At 33.6% G+C, this 20,437-nt stretch overlaps 1 protein-coding gene across 1 annotated transcript; it reads right to left on the bottom strand.

The window, feature by feature from the left end:
- Positions 1-2,127: 2,127 nt before the first annotated feature.
- On the bottom strand, positions 2,128-4,121 carry LOC141562252 (olfactory receptor 8B8-like). The gene is given in 2 exon segments (XM_074302227.1): positions 2,128-2,969; positions 4,052-4,121. Coding segments are annotated over 2 exon segments (912 nt in total).
- Positions 4,122-20,437: the final 16,316 nt, after the last annotated feature.

The following is a 20,437-nucleotide window of genomic DNA, read 5'->3' as shown; positions in this document are numbered from 1 at the left end:
GTTTCAATTTCCAGTATTTGTTTGCCCTGTAGAATGGAACCTTTTGGTTAAGAACAAATCTCCAAATAATTTTATTACATTTCAAATTAGATATTTTTTAAAAATTCAAGACAGAATTTAGAAAAGACCAAATGAGAAGAATAAGTTGTAAAGGAATGAGTAAGACTTACTTTCTATTCATGGATGGTAGGAAGAATTATGGTTCAATTATGTATGTGATATAGAGATATTATAACATAAAATATTAAAACTACCTGTTACTACATGGATTTGTGGTCATTCTCTAGTTCCCCAATGACCAAATATCCCATGGCCTTCAAAGAGAAAAATTTTGGGGATAATATTAATTTATGTGACTTAAGCAATAGTTTTAGATACTTTACTTTCCTACCTATTTCTTTAGAAAGATGACCTGTGCTAACTCCAAACAAAAAGGAAAAAAAAATTCTCACATTGCATCAAACAGTCAATACTTTTCCTCTTTTTTCTGCCAATTGCCTTCCCAAAATAGAGGATGAACAATTTGCATTACTGGTTTGATACATTATCATTTCATTGATTCATTTATAGCCACATTCCAATTAAAAATGTCTCTTACTCAGCATCCTCCTGATTTACTTCTCCAATTTCTATTTCCTGTGCCAGCCCCCGTTCCTGTTGAACTTCTAATCATAGTGAAAATGTCTCTTTTTTGCTATCTAAGCCCAGAAAAAGAGTTGATTGTATGTGAATACAGATTAAAGCATACTTTTTTAAACTTTATTTTCTTCAGTTGTTGTTTTTTTTTGGGGGGTGGGGGGAATCTATGTCTTCTTTTGCAACGTGACTTTTATGGAAATGTTTTACATAATTTCATATGTACCTTCTCAATTGGGGGCAGGAAGGGAGGGAGAGAATTGGGAACACAACATTTTTAAAGCAAATGTAAAAAATCGTTTTACATATAACTGGGGAAATAAAAATATTAAATAAAGCATAAAAAAGTCTCTTTTTTAGAATCTAAAGTTCAGTATTGCCCTTATCAATGATAAAAGGAGACTTCTACATAATATGTACACGATTCTAAGTTTTCTAACATCTAGGTTCTAACAATTAATTGAAGTATTCTTAAATGTGTTCCTTGTGTTTCTATAAGGGCTTTTAATCTGATCTCAAATATAAATCCATAATCCTTTGTCCTCACTAATGTTTTGTTCTGATATGGGTGCCAGAAATTGTAATCCCCTTCACTACATTTTAAAAACTTTACCTCAAATAGGAGGATGTTTTAGGTTTCATACAAGGACCTTCTTCCCATTGTTAACTTTTCATATGTCTAATATGCCATCTAAACTCACCCTCAATTTTTCTTATATTTTACCCAAGACAAAGAGAAAAAAATTCTTATTTTTCTACTCTGCCTTCTTGAAAAAAGTCCCCCCCTACAGAAATATGTCTGAAGAAATACACTGAATTATCATGAAAAGCAGCAGATTAATTATGCTGTAAATGCATCATTAAAAAAATTTTCAAGGGAACTTTTTTTTGCATTTTTTGGGGGCAGAATAGTGTGGTAGAAAATGGTTCTCAATGTTGAAAAGATTTGGATTCAAGTCTTCCTATGGCTTCCTTTATGATCCTGAGCAATTCATTTAACCTATCTGAACCTTAGTTCCTCATCCATAAATAAGGGGGTTAAAATAGTTGAGAACTTTCTTTGATAAATTAGCTTGCTTATGAATAAGGGTAAAAATTCTCATCTCCTATTGAGAAAAAAAGGACTCTCTAATGAAATGAAGAGATTAGATAATCTTTTTTTTTTTTTTATGTCAACGCTCTAGGTGATTTGCTCACAGCAATTGCCATTACCCCAAGAGAAACTTAACATATGCGGTAAACTTTATATCACCTACTTCCTTACAAAATTTGTTTCCAACTTTCCTTGTATATCAATCTATAAAAATTCTATGAAATTTTTAGAACTAGAATCAGAATTAAATTGTCTAAAGAAGCACACTTCTTAAAAGACCTTTCCCAGGAAATTTTTGGGAAATAAATTCTTCTATATGATATAAATAAACCATTTTAAAAGATTAGTTAAATACTCCTGTTGTGAGGGTAGAGGGGAGCATTCAAGTCAGTATCCTTTCAACAAGATACTCCAATAAAGCCAACAGAAATTTGAATACTGTTACTGACATTGACCCTGGTCTTCAGCAGGAGATCATGGTCCATAGACACAACAGAAGAAGGTTTGAGGTACATGAATGCTCCTGAATCAAAGAAAAGAGAAACAGTGATTATATAGGAGCTGCAAGTGGTGAAGGCTTTGGACTTGTCACCAGAGGAGCTGATGCGGAGGATAGGGGAGAAGATGAAAGTGTAAGATGTGAAAATAGTGGTATCGATCATTCCGATGTCAATGCTGTTAAAGATGAAAGCCACTAACTCATTGACATAGGTGCTAGTGCAGGACAGCTCCAGGATGGGAAATATATCACATATGTAGTGGTTGATGACATTGCCATCACAGAAGTCCAGTCTCAGCATGCATCCTGTGTGGGCCATGACACCAGCAAACCCCAACACATATACACCAGACATTAGTAGGGAGCAGACCTGAGAGGACATGGTGATGGTATAAAGTAAGGGGTTGCAGATAGCAATGTAACGATCATGCACTATGGCTGACAAAAGCAAGGATTCAGAAAGTCCAAAGAAACAAAAAAAGTACAGCTGAGCCATGCACCCTGAATAGGAGATGATATTTTTCTCTGGCACAAAGCTCATTAGCATTTTGGGGGTGTTGACAGAGGAGGAGCAGAGATCTATGAAGGATAAATTGAAGAGGAAATATTACATGAAAATGTGAAAATGGGAATTCAATATAATCAAAGTGATAAGACCAAGGTTCCCCATCACAATAACTGTGCAGATCCCTAAAAACAGGAAAAAGAGAAAGAGCTGAAGCTCTGGTTGGTTCATTAAACCTGTGGAGTCATTTCCTGTGGCCATTCTTCTCAGGAAAGGATCTGTAGGAAGAGGAAAGAATAGCATAAGAAGGAAAAAATACCTAGCCTACTGACAAAGTGGGGATGTATACTTGGAGACTCTAAATCCACTCCTCTTCTGGCATCATCAAAACATGTCCTTGTTGTCAACAGAATAGACAATGGATCTGACTGTTCTTTATAATAATCTCTAAAAACAAACAGTTCCAAAAAACAATAGCAACACACACACACACACACACACACACACACACACACACACACACACCCTTTCTGATCCTACCTCCAAAATAAGACCTGGAACTGTTGGAAGACTAAGAGGTGGGGAAGAAGCTATGATTCTCTTCCTAATCCAGTTACTGCTGTGTGTGTTGAGAATATATCAGCTCCTTTGTATAGGAATTTGCCAATATATGGGCCATAACTAATAGCTGAATTTTAGGGATAAGGAAATAGGCTCTCTGAGATACTTACATAGTGAGAATTCCTGTGATCCAGGACCAAAATCAAGACCCCCCCTGTGGCACATACTCAGATAAAGCTCTATATACACTATAAAGTTAATTGTCTCTCTATATTCTACATAGCACATATCACACTCACCAATCCACTCTAATCAGCCTCTTAGGGAAGATGGATTTCACAGAACTCTGGGATCCCATGATCATGGTTATAGAAAGAGTAATCAGGATAGACTTTTCTAATATTCATTCACCCTTATTCCAGCTCAGAACATCAGTAATGGATTTCTGGAATCTGCCTCTTCACTCCCTGGGTTCTTGGAGAAAATGAGTTTGGTGAGGTTGACAATGAAGTATTTATATAACCTAATTCAATTATTCAACCTTAGATCTTAATCTCAAAGATTCTCAGTAGAAATTCTGAGCTAAGAAGCACAATTACAAAGTATGGCTTTACCAGTCAAATTTTTCTCTTTTTATTGTTCCCATAATCAGTAGAAGACAGAACACAGGAGGCTTATCCTTGATCTAGACATCAGAATCCAAACGTCCCTAGAGTCCCCAAAGAGAACAGATTCTTCATAAATCTGCATTCTACACCTAAGAGTGCGACTTTACTAACAGTAGCTCCATAGAGAATTAATCTTCTATTAAACTTTTGACTACACATCAAGGATTGCTTGGTTAGCAGTGATGAGAGAATAAGGCCTCTGATTCCCTCTTTTTTTCCTGGAAGCTAGGCTTAACCTAATGAGAAGTTTCATTCCTATTCATAAATCACCTAGTCTAGTAACTATTCTTAATAAGTAGTAATCTGATTGAGCCCCTCCAGTAATGGGAAATTCTTGCCCAAAGAATCACTTGTTCTGATCCTAATGGTGAAGATGTTCTCGCTAAAAGTTAAACCAAAAAATTATTTCCTATATCTTCAACCCAGGAGCTCTAGTTCTACACCATGGAGGTACATAGAGTAACATTAATTCCTCTTCAACATGATCCTTAACCACTTGAAGAAAGTGTTCATGGACTTCAATTAAAAGAATCTTCTTCAGACTAAAAAAACTCCTCATTTCTTTGTCAATTTGGTAAATAGTTATTAAACACATTTTATAGATACTATCCTAAAACTTGGAGAGAAATATAGTGCAGACCTTGACCTCAATAAAAAGTAAACAAATAACTGATATATCAGCCTTCAAGAATCAGGGTGGCAATAAAATGGGGCAACACTATTCCAAGAACATCATTAAATTGCTCAAAACTGAGATTTTTTTGCATCACTAATAGGAATTCATGGGGATAATATGTTGGGAAGGTGAATGGCAATAGTAACAAAGGTATTAACATTAATAGCACACTGTCATCAGTTAAGTAAAGCTAATAGTGACAGCATTCAAGGACAGTATCAGAAGAAGAGGAGGAGGAGGAGGAAGAGGAAGAAGAAAAGAAGGAAGAAGAAAAGAGGAAGAGGAGGAGGAGGAGAAGCAAGAGCAGAAGAAGGAGAAGGAGGAGAAGAAAAAAAGAATCCCTTCATCAAAAGCTATTATGGTAATAAGGATGCTCAATAAAATCAAGCAAATTACACAAACAAATGGGTTTTCAACTCTTAATAAAGAAAATGACTTTGTTTATTGAACTGTGCACAGAATACCTACAGTTTGGCCTCCTTTATCTAACTTTAATCTCTCTTTTTTTGCAGTCTTCATCTATTCCATCACATAGGATAAAACTATTTTTAAAATTGAAGGAAATATTCCCTAAGAAAGAGTTTAGAAATTATATCAATCTCTAGCATCTCGTCTATTGATTGGAAATCAAAGGAGAAATAAATAAAATTGAAAGTAAGAAAACTTTTGAAATAATAAAACTAAGAGTTAGTTTCGTGAAAAAAAAGATTAACCTTTTGTTAATCTTATTAGAAAAAGGAAAGAAAAAATCTGAATTACCATTATTAAAAATGAAAAGAATGGGCTTACCATCAATGAAGAAGAAATTAAAGCAATAATTAGAAACTATTTTGCCCATTTGTATGCCAACAGATCTGATAATCTAAGTGAAATGAATTAATACATACAAAAATATAGATTCCCCAGATTAACAGATGAGGAAATAAATTATTTAAATGGTTCCATTTTCAAAAAAGAAATTGAGCAAGCATTAACAAACTCTCTAAGAAAAAAAACCCCAGATGGATTTACAGGTGGATTCTATCAAATTCTAATACTATATTAGAAATTTTTTAATAGGTGAGGAGTCTTCAAAAAAATATGTGAAGGAGTCCTGCCAAATTCCTTATATGACACAGATATGGAACTGATAACTAAACGAGAAAGAGCCAAAGCAAAGAACAAAAATTATAGACCAATTTCCCTAATCAATGAATATTGATGCAAAAATCTTAAATAAAAGATTAGCAAAGAGATCACAGCAACTTATTCCCAGGATAATATATTATGAACAAGTGGGATTTAAACCAGGAATGCAGAGCTGGTTCAATATCAGGAAAACTATTAGCATAATTGACCATATCAATAACCAAGCTAACAGAATCTTATGATTATCTCAGTATATGCAGAAAAAGCATTTGCATTAAAAAGCATAGGAATAAATGCTGTTTTCCTTAAAATTATAAGTAGCAACTATCCAAAACCATCAATAAGTATTATATGCAATGCGGACAAGCTAGAAGCTTTCCCAATAAGAGCAGGGGGAAAACAAGGTTATCTATTATCACCACTACTATTTAATATTGTACTAGAAATATTAACGTTAGCAATAAAAGAAGGAAAAAATTGAAGGAATTAGAGTAGGAAATGAGGAAACAAAACTATCATTCTTTGCAGATAATATGATGGTATATTTAGAGAATCCTAGAAAATCAAGTAAAAACTACTAGAAATAGTTAACAAAGTTTGCTAAGATGCAGGATATAAAATAAATCTGTATAAATCACTGAAATTTCTATATGTTACCAACAAAGCCCAGCAGCAAGAGACAGAAAATGAAATCCCATTTAAAATAATTTAGATAATATAAAATATTTGGTAGTCTATCTGTCAAGACAAAACCAGGAACTATATGATCACAGTTACAAAACAAATTTCACCCAAATAGTTACATATAAACAATTGGAAGAATATCAAAGTTCATGGGTAGACTGAGCTAATATAATAAAAATGACAATTCCACCTAAATTAATCTATTTATTCAGTCATACCAATCAAAGTGCCAAGAAATTACTTTATAGAGTAAGAAAAAATAATAAAATTCATCAAGAAAAACAAAAGGTCAAGAATTTTAAGGAAAAAATACAAATGAAAAAGCTAAAACTATATTATAAAACAGCAGTCTTAAAAACCATTTGGTACTAGCAGGATAATTACAAAGAGGCTTGGAGAGACTTACATGAACTGATGCTGAGTGAAATGAGCAGAACCAGGAGATCATTATACTCTTCAACAAAAATACTGTATGAGGATGCATTCTGATGGAAATGGATATCTTCAACAAAGAGAAGATCTAATTCAGTTCCAATCGATCAATGATGGATAGAATCAACTACACCCCGAGAAGGAACACTGGGAAATGAGTGTAAATTGTTTGCATTTTTGTTTTTCTTCCCAGGTTATTTTTACCTTCTGAATCCAATTCTTCCTGTGCAACAAGAAATTCGGTTCTGCACACATATATTGTATCTAAGATATACTATAACACATTTAACATGTATGGGACTGCCTGCCATATAGGGGAGGGGGTGGAGGGAAGGAGGGGACAATTTGGAACAGAAGGGAGTACAAGGGATAATGTTATAAAAATTACCCATGTATATGTACTGTCAAAAAAAAGTTATAATTATAAAATTAATAATAAATAAATAAATCATTTGGTACTGGCTAAGAAATAAGAGTAGTGGATTAGTGGAATAGGTTAGGTTCACAAAACACAATAATTAGTGCCTACTGTAATTTAATATTGGATAAACCCAAAGACTTTAGCTTCTGTGATAAAACTCACTATTTAACAAAAATCGCTAAGAAAACTGGAAAATAGGATGGCAGAAAGTAAGCACTGACCAACATATAACACCCTACATCAAGATAAGATCTAAATGGGTTCATGTTTTAGACATAAATGCTGATACTATAAGCAAATTAGGAGAACAAGGGATAGTCTGCCTCTCAGATCTGAGAAGAAGGGAGGAATTTATGACCAAAGAAGAGCTAGAAAACATTATGAAATGCAAAATGATTAATTTTGATTAAATTAAATTAAAAGGTTTTTGCACAAACAACATCAATACAACCAAATTTAGAAGGAAAGCAGAAAGCTAGGAGAAAAAATTTAGTCAATTTTTCTGACAAAGGTTTCATTTCTAAATCACATTCAAATAGACTCAAATCTATAAGAATACAAACCATTCCTCAATTAATAAATGGTCAAATTTTCACACAAAGAAATTAAAGCCATGTCTTGTCATATGAAAAATATGTTCTAAGTCACTACTGATTAGAGCAATGTAAATTAAGACAAGTCTTCAGTATCACCTCATACTTCTCAGATTGGCTAAGATGGCAGAAAAAGATAATTATGAATATTGGAGGGAATGTGAAAAAACTGGAACACTAAAGCATTGTTTGTGGTGATGTGAAATAAACCAAACTTTCTGGAGAACAATATGGAATTGTGCCCAAAGAACTATCTAATTATATATATACCTTGATCCAGCAATGTCTCTACTGGGTCTGTATCCCAAAGAGATCATAAAAGAAGGAAAAGGATCCACTTATGCAAAAAATGTTTTATTAGCTCTTTTTGTAGTGGCAAAAAACTGGAATTTGAGTGGTTGCCCTTCAATTGGGGAATAACTAAATAAGTTATGGTATATGAATAGAATGGAATATTATTGTTTTGTAAGAATTGATGAGCAAGTTGATGCTGAACTGATGTTGAAAACATGTATTTGGTCACAACAAGATTACATGATGATCAATGTGATGGACATGGCTTTTTTTCAACAAGGTGAGTCAAGGCAATTCCAAAAGTCTCAAAATGAAAAGTGTCATCCACATCCAGTGAGAGAACTATGATGAAGACTGAATGTGGATCAAAGCATAGTACTTTCAACTTTTTTATTGTTATTGTTTGCTTGGTTTTTTTTTTCATTTTTCGCGTTTTTTTTCCTTTTTGAACTGATTTTTTTCTCAGTATGATGAATTTGGAAATATGTTTAGAAAAATTGTACATGTTTAACTTATATCAGATTGCTTGCTGCCTTGTAAAACAAAAGGTTTTACAAAGGTGAATGTGGAAAACTGTCTTTGCATGTATTTGTAAAAGTAAAATACCATTAAAAAGAAAAAGAGATCCATAGCCTTAATCTTTCTTTTCCTATATAATTGTTCCTCCAATAAACCTTAAAATCATTCCACTTTTTATGTCTAGTATCCCTTTTTTCCATTTAAAAAAAATTGGTTTTGAGTAATCTGACCTTTCCTTTCACAGTAGAAACACTTAATGCTTGGATTCACACAACCATGCTGTCTATGGGCAGCTTGGTTTGGGATCTCATTATCCTACAGTTAAACACTAGCATCTGCTGTACCGTACATACAAACCTTCCCACCCTGAAAATAGTGGCTTTTACTTCAAGGAAGTACTCAAAAGAAAAATTCCTTCTCTAATTCTACTTTCAAATCTTCAGACTTTTATAAATAGGAGGAAAGTTCCTATTTTCTATCTGTCTCTTGATTTTGACCACCATCAAAAGACAATTATTTTATTTTTCTCCTTAAATTATCCTTTAAACTTTAAACATAGCCTGAAGGAATCTTATTGATGTGATCATATGAAGTAGATTTGAGAGAACATAATGGTTCATTGTATGATATGAAACAATTGTGACAGAAACACCCATCACAGAACAAAGATTTATAATTTCTTACATGAAATAGCTCACAGGCTTAACCAAATATGACTAGGAAAGAATCATAAGTGATTAGGCAATTTCCTTCTGCATTCAGGAACCTTTAAAATATGAGGGGATAGGAGCAGTAGCAAGCAGGGTCTAGAGAGTAAGGAGAGGAATATGGGAGAAGTTTGGGAAGGATCAAAGAGGAGTCAGGGAATCTATATGACTGACCAGGCCCCAAGTCTTAAGATATGATAATCAAGACAGTTTAAGAGATTGGAGACAAGATGGATGGATTAAATTTACTAACAATGAAGACTAGATGAGTTGATTAAAAGTTCCAGTTTCCCATCATCATATGCTAACAAGGCAGTCTGGGAAAATTGATCTCTAGCATTTCCTGACAAGGGGAACAGAATGGGCTGATTTAGAGTTCACATCATTACTATCCTGCCTTCCTTCTCAGTTCTTCTGCCTAGCAAATATAGGCTAATTCTACAAATCCCACAGAGACAGAGACATCATTCACAGAAAAGAAAACACAGCATTTTAGTGACGAGAAATTAAAATTTAGATGTAAATGTTACTTCCTAACTTATCTTACTTAATCTATTGGGATCCAGTGGTGTTGGACTCTAAAAGTATATTGGATTTGCAGGTTGGTGTCATGAGAATTTGTAGGTACAGACCTCCAGATCAAGGAGCAAACATATTATTACACAGCTAAGAGCAGGATAAATCCATAAGGTTTGGGGTTTTGTTTGTTTGTTTTAGCAAGGAAAAAGTTTTAGTAATTAACTAGGAAAAGGATAAGTTCTAAGTAATGGGGGGGGGGAGACACCATTAAAGGTAAGATGCCATAAAATGGGATTATTTTATTGACTGATGGGATAACCCTAAAAGAGTATCCTAAAAGAGTTAGCTAGCTAGTAAGGTACAGGTAAGTCCTTTTATAGAGGAAACATAATGAGAGAAAGTGGCTTTGTATCTTGGCTTCCTATTTGTATACAATAATGGCAGAGTTGTGATGGCTTTGTCAAAGCAAAGAATTCAGCTAAGAATTTTACTAGAGGCTTCAACTAAGGGAATGGGACTTTAAGACCCACTTAAAGAATAGAAAGAGCCAATTAAGATTAAAAAGGTCCAAATAATCAGTTCTCCCTCCTGTATAGGGGGAAACAGACTGTAAAATTCAAACTTTCTCCCCATAATGTCACTCTCTTGCTGAACTATTGAAGATTAGGGTTCCACCTTCATCAAACTCTCCTTTACCACTCACTCTGCTTACACCAATTTTTTCCTCAGTCCCAGTTATTTAGCTGAAAACCTTATAGCAAGAATCTTTTTTTTATTTATAAATTTTTTGACAGTATATATGCATAATTTTTTATAACATTATCCCTTGTATTCATTTTTCCAAATTATCCCCTCCCTCCCTTTACTCCCTCCCCTTCATGACAGATAATCCCATACATTTTACATATGTTACAATATAACCTAGATACAATATATGTGTGTAAATACCATTTTCTTGTTGCACGTTAAGTATTAGATGCCGAAGGTATAAGTAACCTGGGTAGATAGACAGTAGTGCTAACAATTTACATTCACTTCCCAGTGTTCCTTCTCTGGGTGTAGTTGTTTCTGTCCATCATTGATCAACTGGAAGTGAGTTGGATCTTCTTTATGTTGAAGATATCCACTTCCATCAGAATACATCTTCATACAACATTGAAGTGTACAGCGATCTTCTGGTTCTATTCATTTCACTCAGCATCAATTGATGTAAGTCTCTCCAAGCCTCTCTTTATTCCTCCTGCTGGTCATTTCTTACAGAGCAATAATATTCCATAACCTTCATATACCATAATTTACCCAACCATTCTCCAATTGATGGACATCCATTCATCTTCCAGTTTCTAGCCACTACTAAAAGAGCTGCCACAAACATTTTGGCACATACAGGTCCCTTTCCCCTCCTCAGTATTTCTTTGGGATATAAGCCCAATTGCAGCAATGCTGGATCAAAGGGTATGCACAGTTTGATAACTTTTTGGGCATAGTTCCAAATTGCTCTCCAGAATGGTTGGATTCTTTCACAACACCAACAATGTATTAGTGTCCCAGTTTTCCCACATCCCCTCCAACATTCATCATTATTTGTTCCTGTCATCTTAGCCAATCTGACAGGTGTGTAGTGGTATCTCAGAGTTGTCTTAATTTAGCAAGAATCTTTTTAGAGAAATTATATCTCCTTGCTTATCTTATCTAGCTTCTTACTCTGCCTACAGCATTTTCTTACTAAGAATAAAAATAATTACTTCCTCCACTTAATGAGTCCTTTTCAACACACAGCTTAATTTATAATCTAATATATCTACCTGAAAACCTATTCAGCAAGAATCATAACTTTTTGAAAAGTATATACTCTCACAGCTATGCTTCAGTTTCCTTTTTGAAATCCTATTGCAAGAAATTTTTCAGGGTACCCCATTCCATCTCTCCTCTACTTCTTCCAGGTAAACTTCTCTCTCATGCCTTTATTTTGTTTTTTAGAGCATCAAACTGTCTCATCTGCATCCCTTCTAATTGCCTTGTAGTAATAAAGTTTATTTATTTATTTATAATTATGATATATGAATATCATGGAATATTATTTTCTATAAGAAACAATCAGCAGGATGATCTTAGAGTGGCCTGGATAGACTTACATGAACTGATACTACGTGAAATAAGCAAAAGCAGCTCATTATACACATCAAACACAAGATTATACAATAATCAATTCTGAAGGATGTGGCTCTTTTCAAACAGGGAGACTATTCAGGCCAGTTCTAATGATCTTGTGATGAAGAGAGCTATCTACAATCAGAGAGAGGACTGTGGGAATTAAATGTGGATCACAACATAGCACTTTTACTCTTTTGCTGTTATTTGCATTTTGTTTTCTTTCTCATTTCTTTCATTTTGATTTGATTTTTCTTGTGCAATAAGATAATTGTATAAATATGTATGCCTATATTAGATTCAACATATAGTTGTATCATATTTAACATATATTGGATTATTTACCATCTTGGGGGGGAGGGGGATTGAACACAAAGTTTTGCAAAGGTTAATGTTAAAAAATTACCCAGGAATGTTTTGAAATTAAAAACCTTTAATTTAAAAAAATATATGAATAATATTTTGCCATTCAGAAATGTAAACAGTTTAAACTTATTGAATCTCTTATGTTTTTTCTTTCTTCTTTCTATTTTACCTTTTTATGTTTTCCTTTAGATTTGTATTTAGTAATCAAATTTTTTATTCAATTCTGGTCTTTTAATTAGGAATGCTTGAAAGTGCTCCATTTCATTAAATATCCATTTTTACCCCTGAAGAATTATGTTTTGCTGAGTAGATTATTCTTGGTTATTACTAACTTTCTCATTTTTTTCATTTTGATTTGATTTTTCTTGTGCAATAAGATAATATGTATGCCTATATTAGATTCAACATATAGTTGTATCATATTTAACATATATTGGATTATTTACCATCTTGGGGGGGAGGGGGATTGAACACAAAGTTTTGCAAAGGTTAATGTTAAAAAATTACCCAGGAATGTTTTGAAATTAAAAACCTTTAATTTAAAAAAATATATGAATAATATTTTGCCATTCAGAAATGTAAACAGTTTAAACTTATTGAATCTCTTATGTTTTTTTCTTTCTTCTTTCTATTTTACCTTTTTATGTTTTCCTTTAGATTTGTATTTAGTAATCAAATTTTTTATTCAATTCTGGTCTTTTAATTAGGAATGCTTGAAAGTGCTCCATTTCATTAAATATCCATTTTTACCCCTGAAGAATTATGTTTTGCTGAGTAGATTATTCTTGGTTATTACTAACTTTCTCATTTTTTTCATTTTGATTTGATTTTTCTTGTGCAATAAGATAATTGTATAAATATGTATGCATATATTAGATTCAACACATAATTGTATCATATTTAACTATATTGGATTATTTACCATCTTGGGGGGGAGGGGGATTGGAACACAAAGTTTTGCAAAGGTTAATGTTGAAAAATTATCCAGTGCAGGCTCAATGTGGTATAACAAACATGAATTATAAATGCAAATAGAGATATAACAAACAATATTTTTTTAATGAGGCTGGGGTTAAGTGAATTGCCCAGGATCACACAGCTACGAAGTGTTAAGTGTCTGAGACCAGATTTGAACTCGGGTCCTCCTGAATTCAGGGCTGGTGCTCTATCCACTGCGCTACCTAGCTGCCCCTATAACAAACAATATAAATCAACATAGTCTTCTAAAAGATTTCCAGAAGTCCTAGAAGAAGGATATGTAAATAACAATCACACATACGCCTTCTTCAGCAGCCAAAAGATAGTCCAAAACCAATCTATTTGTCCATTGCTTTACATGTCAGGGAATCCAATGATTCCTTCAAGTTTTTGAAGTCCTTCAACAATCTTATCATTTCTCAGAAAATCCAATGATTCCTGGGGATTTTGAAGTCCTACAACAATCTTATCATGTCTCAGAGAATCCAATGATTCCTGAGGGTTTTGAAGTCCTGCAACAGTCTTCTCATTTCTCAGAAAATCCAATGATTCCTGGGGATTTTGAAGTCCTACAACAGTCTTCTCATGTCTCAGAGAATCCAATGATTCCTGAGGGTTTGAGTCCTTACAACAATCTTTCATGTCTCAGGGATTCCAATGATTCCCAAAGGTTTTGAAGTCCAACAATTTTTGATGTCCATGAGTCAAACACCATAACTGCCAGACTCTTTCAGTGGTGGCCACAATCAGCAATGGAACCACCCATGTTTCTTGGGTCTTCTCCTTCATTTCAAGGGTCTGCTCCGTCTCTCTCTGATGGACAAGGCAAATATGTCTCGTTGGTACTCATCTGATTCCTTCTCCATCTGTGGAGATACAAGCAAACCCTCTCCCCCAAGAAGTTAACCCATCTGGTCCCTTCCATTCACCATTTTCTGGGTCTCTCCACATCACTTGGCAATTATCTAAAGATAGTGGAACTACTCACACTGGACACTGCCCCAGTGGGTTATAAAACCTATTGGCCAGAGCCAGTGCATCTTTGTCAAAATTCAAGAAGTAAATAGTATAAAGGGCTAGATTTAGAAGTTTTCTAGGGTTACCCATGGCTCCCTCTTTCTTTTGTTTTTTTGGAGGGACGTCTTATTATCTCTGTTTCTCCTCTCTACTATTGTCTGTCCTTGAGGATTAAAAGAGTATGCCAGTGGTATATAAAATCTTATACTGTGCACAAAAGTGTGCAAAATATTTAGAAATATATGGAGGTCCATTGTTTGTTTTTATTGCTTGTGGCATACCCATAATTGCAAATGCTTGTATAAGGAATTCAGTGACCACTCGGGCTGTCTCTTTTGCTGCTGGTATTGCAAAAGTAAATCCTGAAATCCTGAAAAGGTGTCTACCACAAGATGGATAAAAGACAGACAACCAAAAGATTTATAATGGGTCACATCCATTTGCCAAATTTCATTAGGTCTCAAACCATGAGGGTTCTTCCCTGGAGGGAATGTAGGAGTGTGGAAAGGTAGGCAAGCTGGACAGGCTTTTACTATGCTCCTAGCTTCCTCTCTTGTTATTCCAAATTGGAAACATAAAGCTCGAGCAACCTGATGATATTTAAAATGAGATTCTTGGGCTTCTTGAAATAAAGGAGTATTGGCCAACATAGTTAGAAGGCTATCTGCCGTTAAATTACCGTCAAAAATAGACCTGGAAGTCCACTATGAGAGTAGACATGCAAGATATAAATCTTACTTGGATGCTTTCTCACTTGCTCTTGAAGTTCTTTAAAGAGCTGATATATATATTAGAGGCTACAAATTTTATTTGGGCTGTGGCAATTCTTTGTAGCACACCTACTGAATAGGCCAAATCAGATATTGTGTATATATATATTATATTTATGTCTCCCAGATAATAAGTAAGAGCTAGAATGATTACATACAATTCATTCTGCTGAGGGGATTGAAAAGGAGTTCTGACTAATCAAATTCTATACACAAGCACTAGGTAAGAAGTAAGGCTTTGTTCTGGTTGTACTGGGAGGTTCACTGACTCTATCATACTGTCTCCTTGATGAAGGACTGCTATGGGTGCCTCTTTTGTAGCAAAAACTGAGTTTTTGAGTGACTCTTTCAACCACATTGGATAAAGCCAGTTCAATTCCTCTCAAAGCTTCTCAAGCTTCTTTTGTAAACTGGTGTGGTGAAATTAAAGCATTGTCTCCCCTTAAAATGTCATATAATGGTTGCAATTGATAAGTAGTCAAGCCTAACATAGGACGCATCCATTAGATATCTCCTATCAATTTTTGAAAATTTTTCCATGCTATTGACCTTTTCTTCATGATTCTCTTGTTTTATTCTCATTTTCCCCAGTTTTTTCTCCTATTTCTCTAATGTGATTTTAAAAATCCTTTTAAAATTATAACAGTTGTTTTTTTACCTGAGATTAAACTATATTTTTCTTTGATGTTCCAAATGTAGCCATTTTGACAGTGTTGTCATCTTCTAAATGTATTCCTTGATCCTTCCTGTCACCATAGTAACTTTCTATAGTCAATTTTTTTACTCATTTTTTCTGCTTTTGGTATTTTTATGTGAGAGTCAGGCTCCAGTCCTATATTGTCCTAATTTTCTTGTGCTGGGGTTCAGGGTTTTGCTACTGACTTTTATGGGGCTTCTGGACCAAGCTACTGGCTTGCCCCAGAGACAGAACCTGATTTCTGTATTGCTATAAAAATAGAGCTTTTCGCCAGAGGGTCTAGGAGCATGGTCTTACTGCTAGACAGCCCTGGACTTGGGGTCTCACTACTGGTAAGCAATGATGATACTTTAGTGAGGTCTTGCTGTGCTGCACAGACTGCTGGCTTGCAAGAGAGTTACACATCATTAATGAATTACCCCAAGCTGGGAGCCTTTCTGCTGTCTCCCTGCTGTGAGGTTGGCTGGTACTACTCTCAGACTTCACTTTCTTCCCACTTCAGTAAAACAGATCTTTCTCAATGTGCTCATAAAATGCTTTTCCCCTCTCCTAAATCAATTTTGAGATAATTTTCAAATTGTTTGGAAGAGAATTTGGGAGGGCTCCAGGGGAGGGAGTGTTTTTTCCCTCTTCCATTCTTGGTACCAAAAGAACTCCCATTCCTATTTCAAAAACAAAATATTTCACAAGTCACCCAATCTAACCACTATTGGTCACCAAATCTAACCACTATATGGATTTTCTGTACAATATCTTTAATAATTTCTCACTTTAGCCCCTCCTTGAGTATCTCTAGTGATGGGAAATTCACTAAAAATTAATCTTTCAATTCCATTTTTAACAGTTCTAAAGATTAGTATATTTTGCTCATTTAAAGGCAAAAAAAAATTTCTCCTTGTAAATTCCACTTCTTGGTCCTAATTTTGATGTCTGGAACCACATAGAATAATACTAGTTCTTATCACAATCCCTCAAACATTAAGCAATTAGCTGGTACATTAAATAAAGTTCTGAGCTTGGAATCCAGAAGACCTGAGTTCAAATGTAGCCTCAGATAATTATTACTTGTGTGACCCTTGTCTTCCTCAGATTCTTCATCTGTAAAAGAAAAATAAGAGTAAATGCCTTGCAAGGTTGATGTGAACATCAAATGAAATGCTATTTTATACAGAGCTTGGCAACCTTAAATGGTATATAAATGCTAGTTATTATTTGAAGTATTGGTTATAAGCCTATATGTATCTTCTTCCCCCCCAAAAAAAAAGTCTTATCTTCTCCAGGTTAAGAATTCCAGTTTTATCAATATACTTTGCAAATAATTAATAAGCATTTCCTAAAAATAAGAATGACACACACATACCAGGATATGTTCCTGGTATTTCTGGTATGATCACTCATAGACCAAAATGAAATTGTATTACATAGCTTCAACTCCTACCCTCCTGAAAATGAAATACTTTCTATTAAACAGTTCTCTTTAGGGGAAAAAGATTTTCTTATGAAAAGAGAAGATTTTTAATTTTTTAGTAACATTATTCCTTATTGCAAATGCAATACAAAAGAAAATGTGATACAAAAAAATGTTTAGAATAAAACAAGAGGCCTTATTACTAATTGCATGTATCAGCAGTTTTCAATATTTAGAAAAGAACAGGCATTGGGAAGAGGTTATGTTATAGAAAAATATGAAAGGAGAAAGTAATTAAGAAAGGATTATTGGATTGACTAGCAAATCATTTGACTGCTCTAGACCAGATCAAATAAATAGATCTCAGAGATTGGTTGGACAAGAGATATAGAAAGTAACTCTGTTTTAAAAACATGAAAATAAAGCATCTGGGGATTAAGAGATGTCTAAAACTACAGAATCAGGAATAAGAAGGGAATATACAATCTTTTAGGAAAACAATATAATCATATCAAAAGCAAAAACATTGAAAATCAAATAATTATCTCAATAGATGCAGAAAAGGCCTTTGACAAAGTGCAACAATCATTGATGCCAAAAGAAAAAATCCAACAAAGTATTGGCATAGAGAGATATTTTTTAATATCATATAATTAATCTGAAATCAAAAGCAATCATCATATGCATTAGGGATATTTTCCTTATAAATAAAGAAGAAAAACATATTATCTGGTCTTCCCATTATTATTTGATATAACTTTAGAAATGCTAATAATAACAATAAGTCAAGAAAAAAAATTAAAGCTACAAAGAAAGATAAGGAGCAAATAAAACACTCTATTTGCTAATAATACAGTGGTATATTTTTTTAAATCCTAAAGAATCTGTGACTTTAGCAAAGTTGCAATTTGCAAAATTAACCCTCAAAAATCAACTGCATTTTTATATTTTGTTGTTGTTCAGTCTTTTCAGTCATGTCCAACTCTTCATGATTCCATTTGGGATTTTCTGATAAAGATAATGGAGTGGTTCAAGGAACTGAGGCAAATAGGGTTAAAGTAACTTGCTTGGGCTCACACAGCTATTATCTGAGGCCAGGAAGATTACTCTTCCTTACTCCATGCCTGGAACATCCATTTTATATCAAAATAAAAAAATGTAGCAAGGTAATAATAGAAAGAAATAGAAACATTACATTCTAAAAAACTACAAAATGCATGAAGTACCTGGGAATAAATCTACCAAAGCACACAAATGAAAATAGATAATTTATTACTTGAAACTGAAAATTTTCTGGACAAAATTAATGCACCTAGGTCAAGAAGAAAAGCATTGAATGAGAACATATCTTTATAAATTTCTCTGATTAAGAATTTGTTATACAAGATATTAACTGGTAACTGTTATCTGTTAAAAAAATTAACAGATAGAAATAGCAAAATTCATTCCTCAATAGATAAATGATTAAAATATATGAACAAACCATTCTAATAAGAATTGCAAATTATTAACAACCGCATGAAAGACTGCACCAAATCACTATTATTGAGAAATGAAAAATCAGTACAATCTTAAGGCTTTTCCTCATGCAGTGAAAATTGGCAACAATGATGAAAGCTAGTAATAGTCAATGATTGAGAGGATTTGGGAAGATAATCACACTAGTGCATTGTTGATGGAACAACCATTTCAGAAAGCAATTTGGAAATTATGCAAATAAAGTGACTAAAATATTCATAGATTGACCCAGATTCTGTCTCTAGTCTTATGTCTCCAAGAGACGAGTAGTAAAAAGAAATTCTCCATATATATCAAAAATTGTTTAGCAACACTTTTTGTTATAACTAAGAACTGGAAATAAAAAACCCATTTATTGGGAAATACTAAACATTGTGATATGTAAGTGGAATAGAATATTATTGTGCTGTAATGAATGATCAATTTGATGAATATAGAAGGGAATGAAGTAAACAGAACCAAGAAAACAATAGAGTACAACAATGTAAATTAAAATTAAATTAAAATAAAAACCAATTTCCAAAAATTAAAAAGTGAATATTATAAAAGTATAAAGAACCAGTATGGCTTAAACCAAGGGACATGATACCAACCACAAGTGTTGCATGTGTTTTCATACTTTTTCAATCTGATCCGTGATGCTAATTTTTAACCTTTTTTCTTTATTTTAAAATTCTTAACAATATAATATTTGTTTTATGGGATAGTTCTTTAGAAGAGGTAAGAAAAGGGATACAGGGGGAAATTTTAATGGTATAATAATGAAAGGCTTTTTAGGAAAAACAAAACAAAACAAATAAATTACATATACAATTAGTATTGAAAAGCCTTTCAAGAAATCCCTTCAAGTAAATATTGAGAATCTAATTCTACCTTTCCAGTTTCTGGAAAGGGTTCAATCTCTCATTTCACACTATTCTAGCAGATTTAGTTCACAGAATGCAATAATTACTTCTTTCTAAGGAATGACTTCTCTCTAGGAATGACTTCTCTCTAGTCTCTGAGGGGCTGAGACTTTTCACGTTAAAATTCAAGTCACCATCTATTGTGCCTCCAGTTGACATCAATTAGCATTTATAAAAGATATTTTTGTCCTTAGAAGTTATAGCAAAAATTGCTAGGAGATCCCCTTGCAAATACATATACAAACCCATCCCCATGAGGCACACTATCCCCTTGCAAATACATATACAAATTCACAGAGGAAAAAGCAGGCTAAAAACTTAAAGAATCGTGGGAAATAAAAGAGATCTTTTTTAAAAGGAAAAGGGTCTATATGTACAAAAATACTTATAGCAGCTCTTTTCTTGGTGCAAAGAATTGGAAATTAAGGGGATGCCCATGAATTGGTGAATGGCTGAATAAATTGTGGCAAAATTATTATGATGGGATATTACTATTCTATAAGAAATGCTGAGCAGGATGCTCCTAGAAAACCCTTAAGAGTCCTCCATGAGCTCAAGCAAAATGAAATGTACTGGGTATAAAGTAATAGCAATATCGTATGATGACTAGCTGTGAATAACTTTGCTATTCTCAGCAACACAATGATCCAAGACTATTCTGAAGGACTTATGACGAGAAATACTATAGATAG

Source organism: Sminthopsis crassicaudata, chromosome 3 (assembly GCF_048593235.1).
Source record: "Sminthopsis crassicaudata isolate SCR6 chromosome 3, ASM4859323v1, whole genome shotgun sequence".
NCBI lineage: Eukaryota > Metazoa > Chordata > Mammalia > Dasyuromorphia > Dasyuridae > Sminthopsis > Sminthopsis crassicaudata.
Note: the sequence above shows the minus strand (reverse complement) of the source record. Positions and strands in the feature narration are given on the sequence as shown.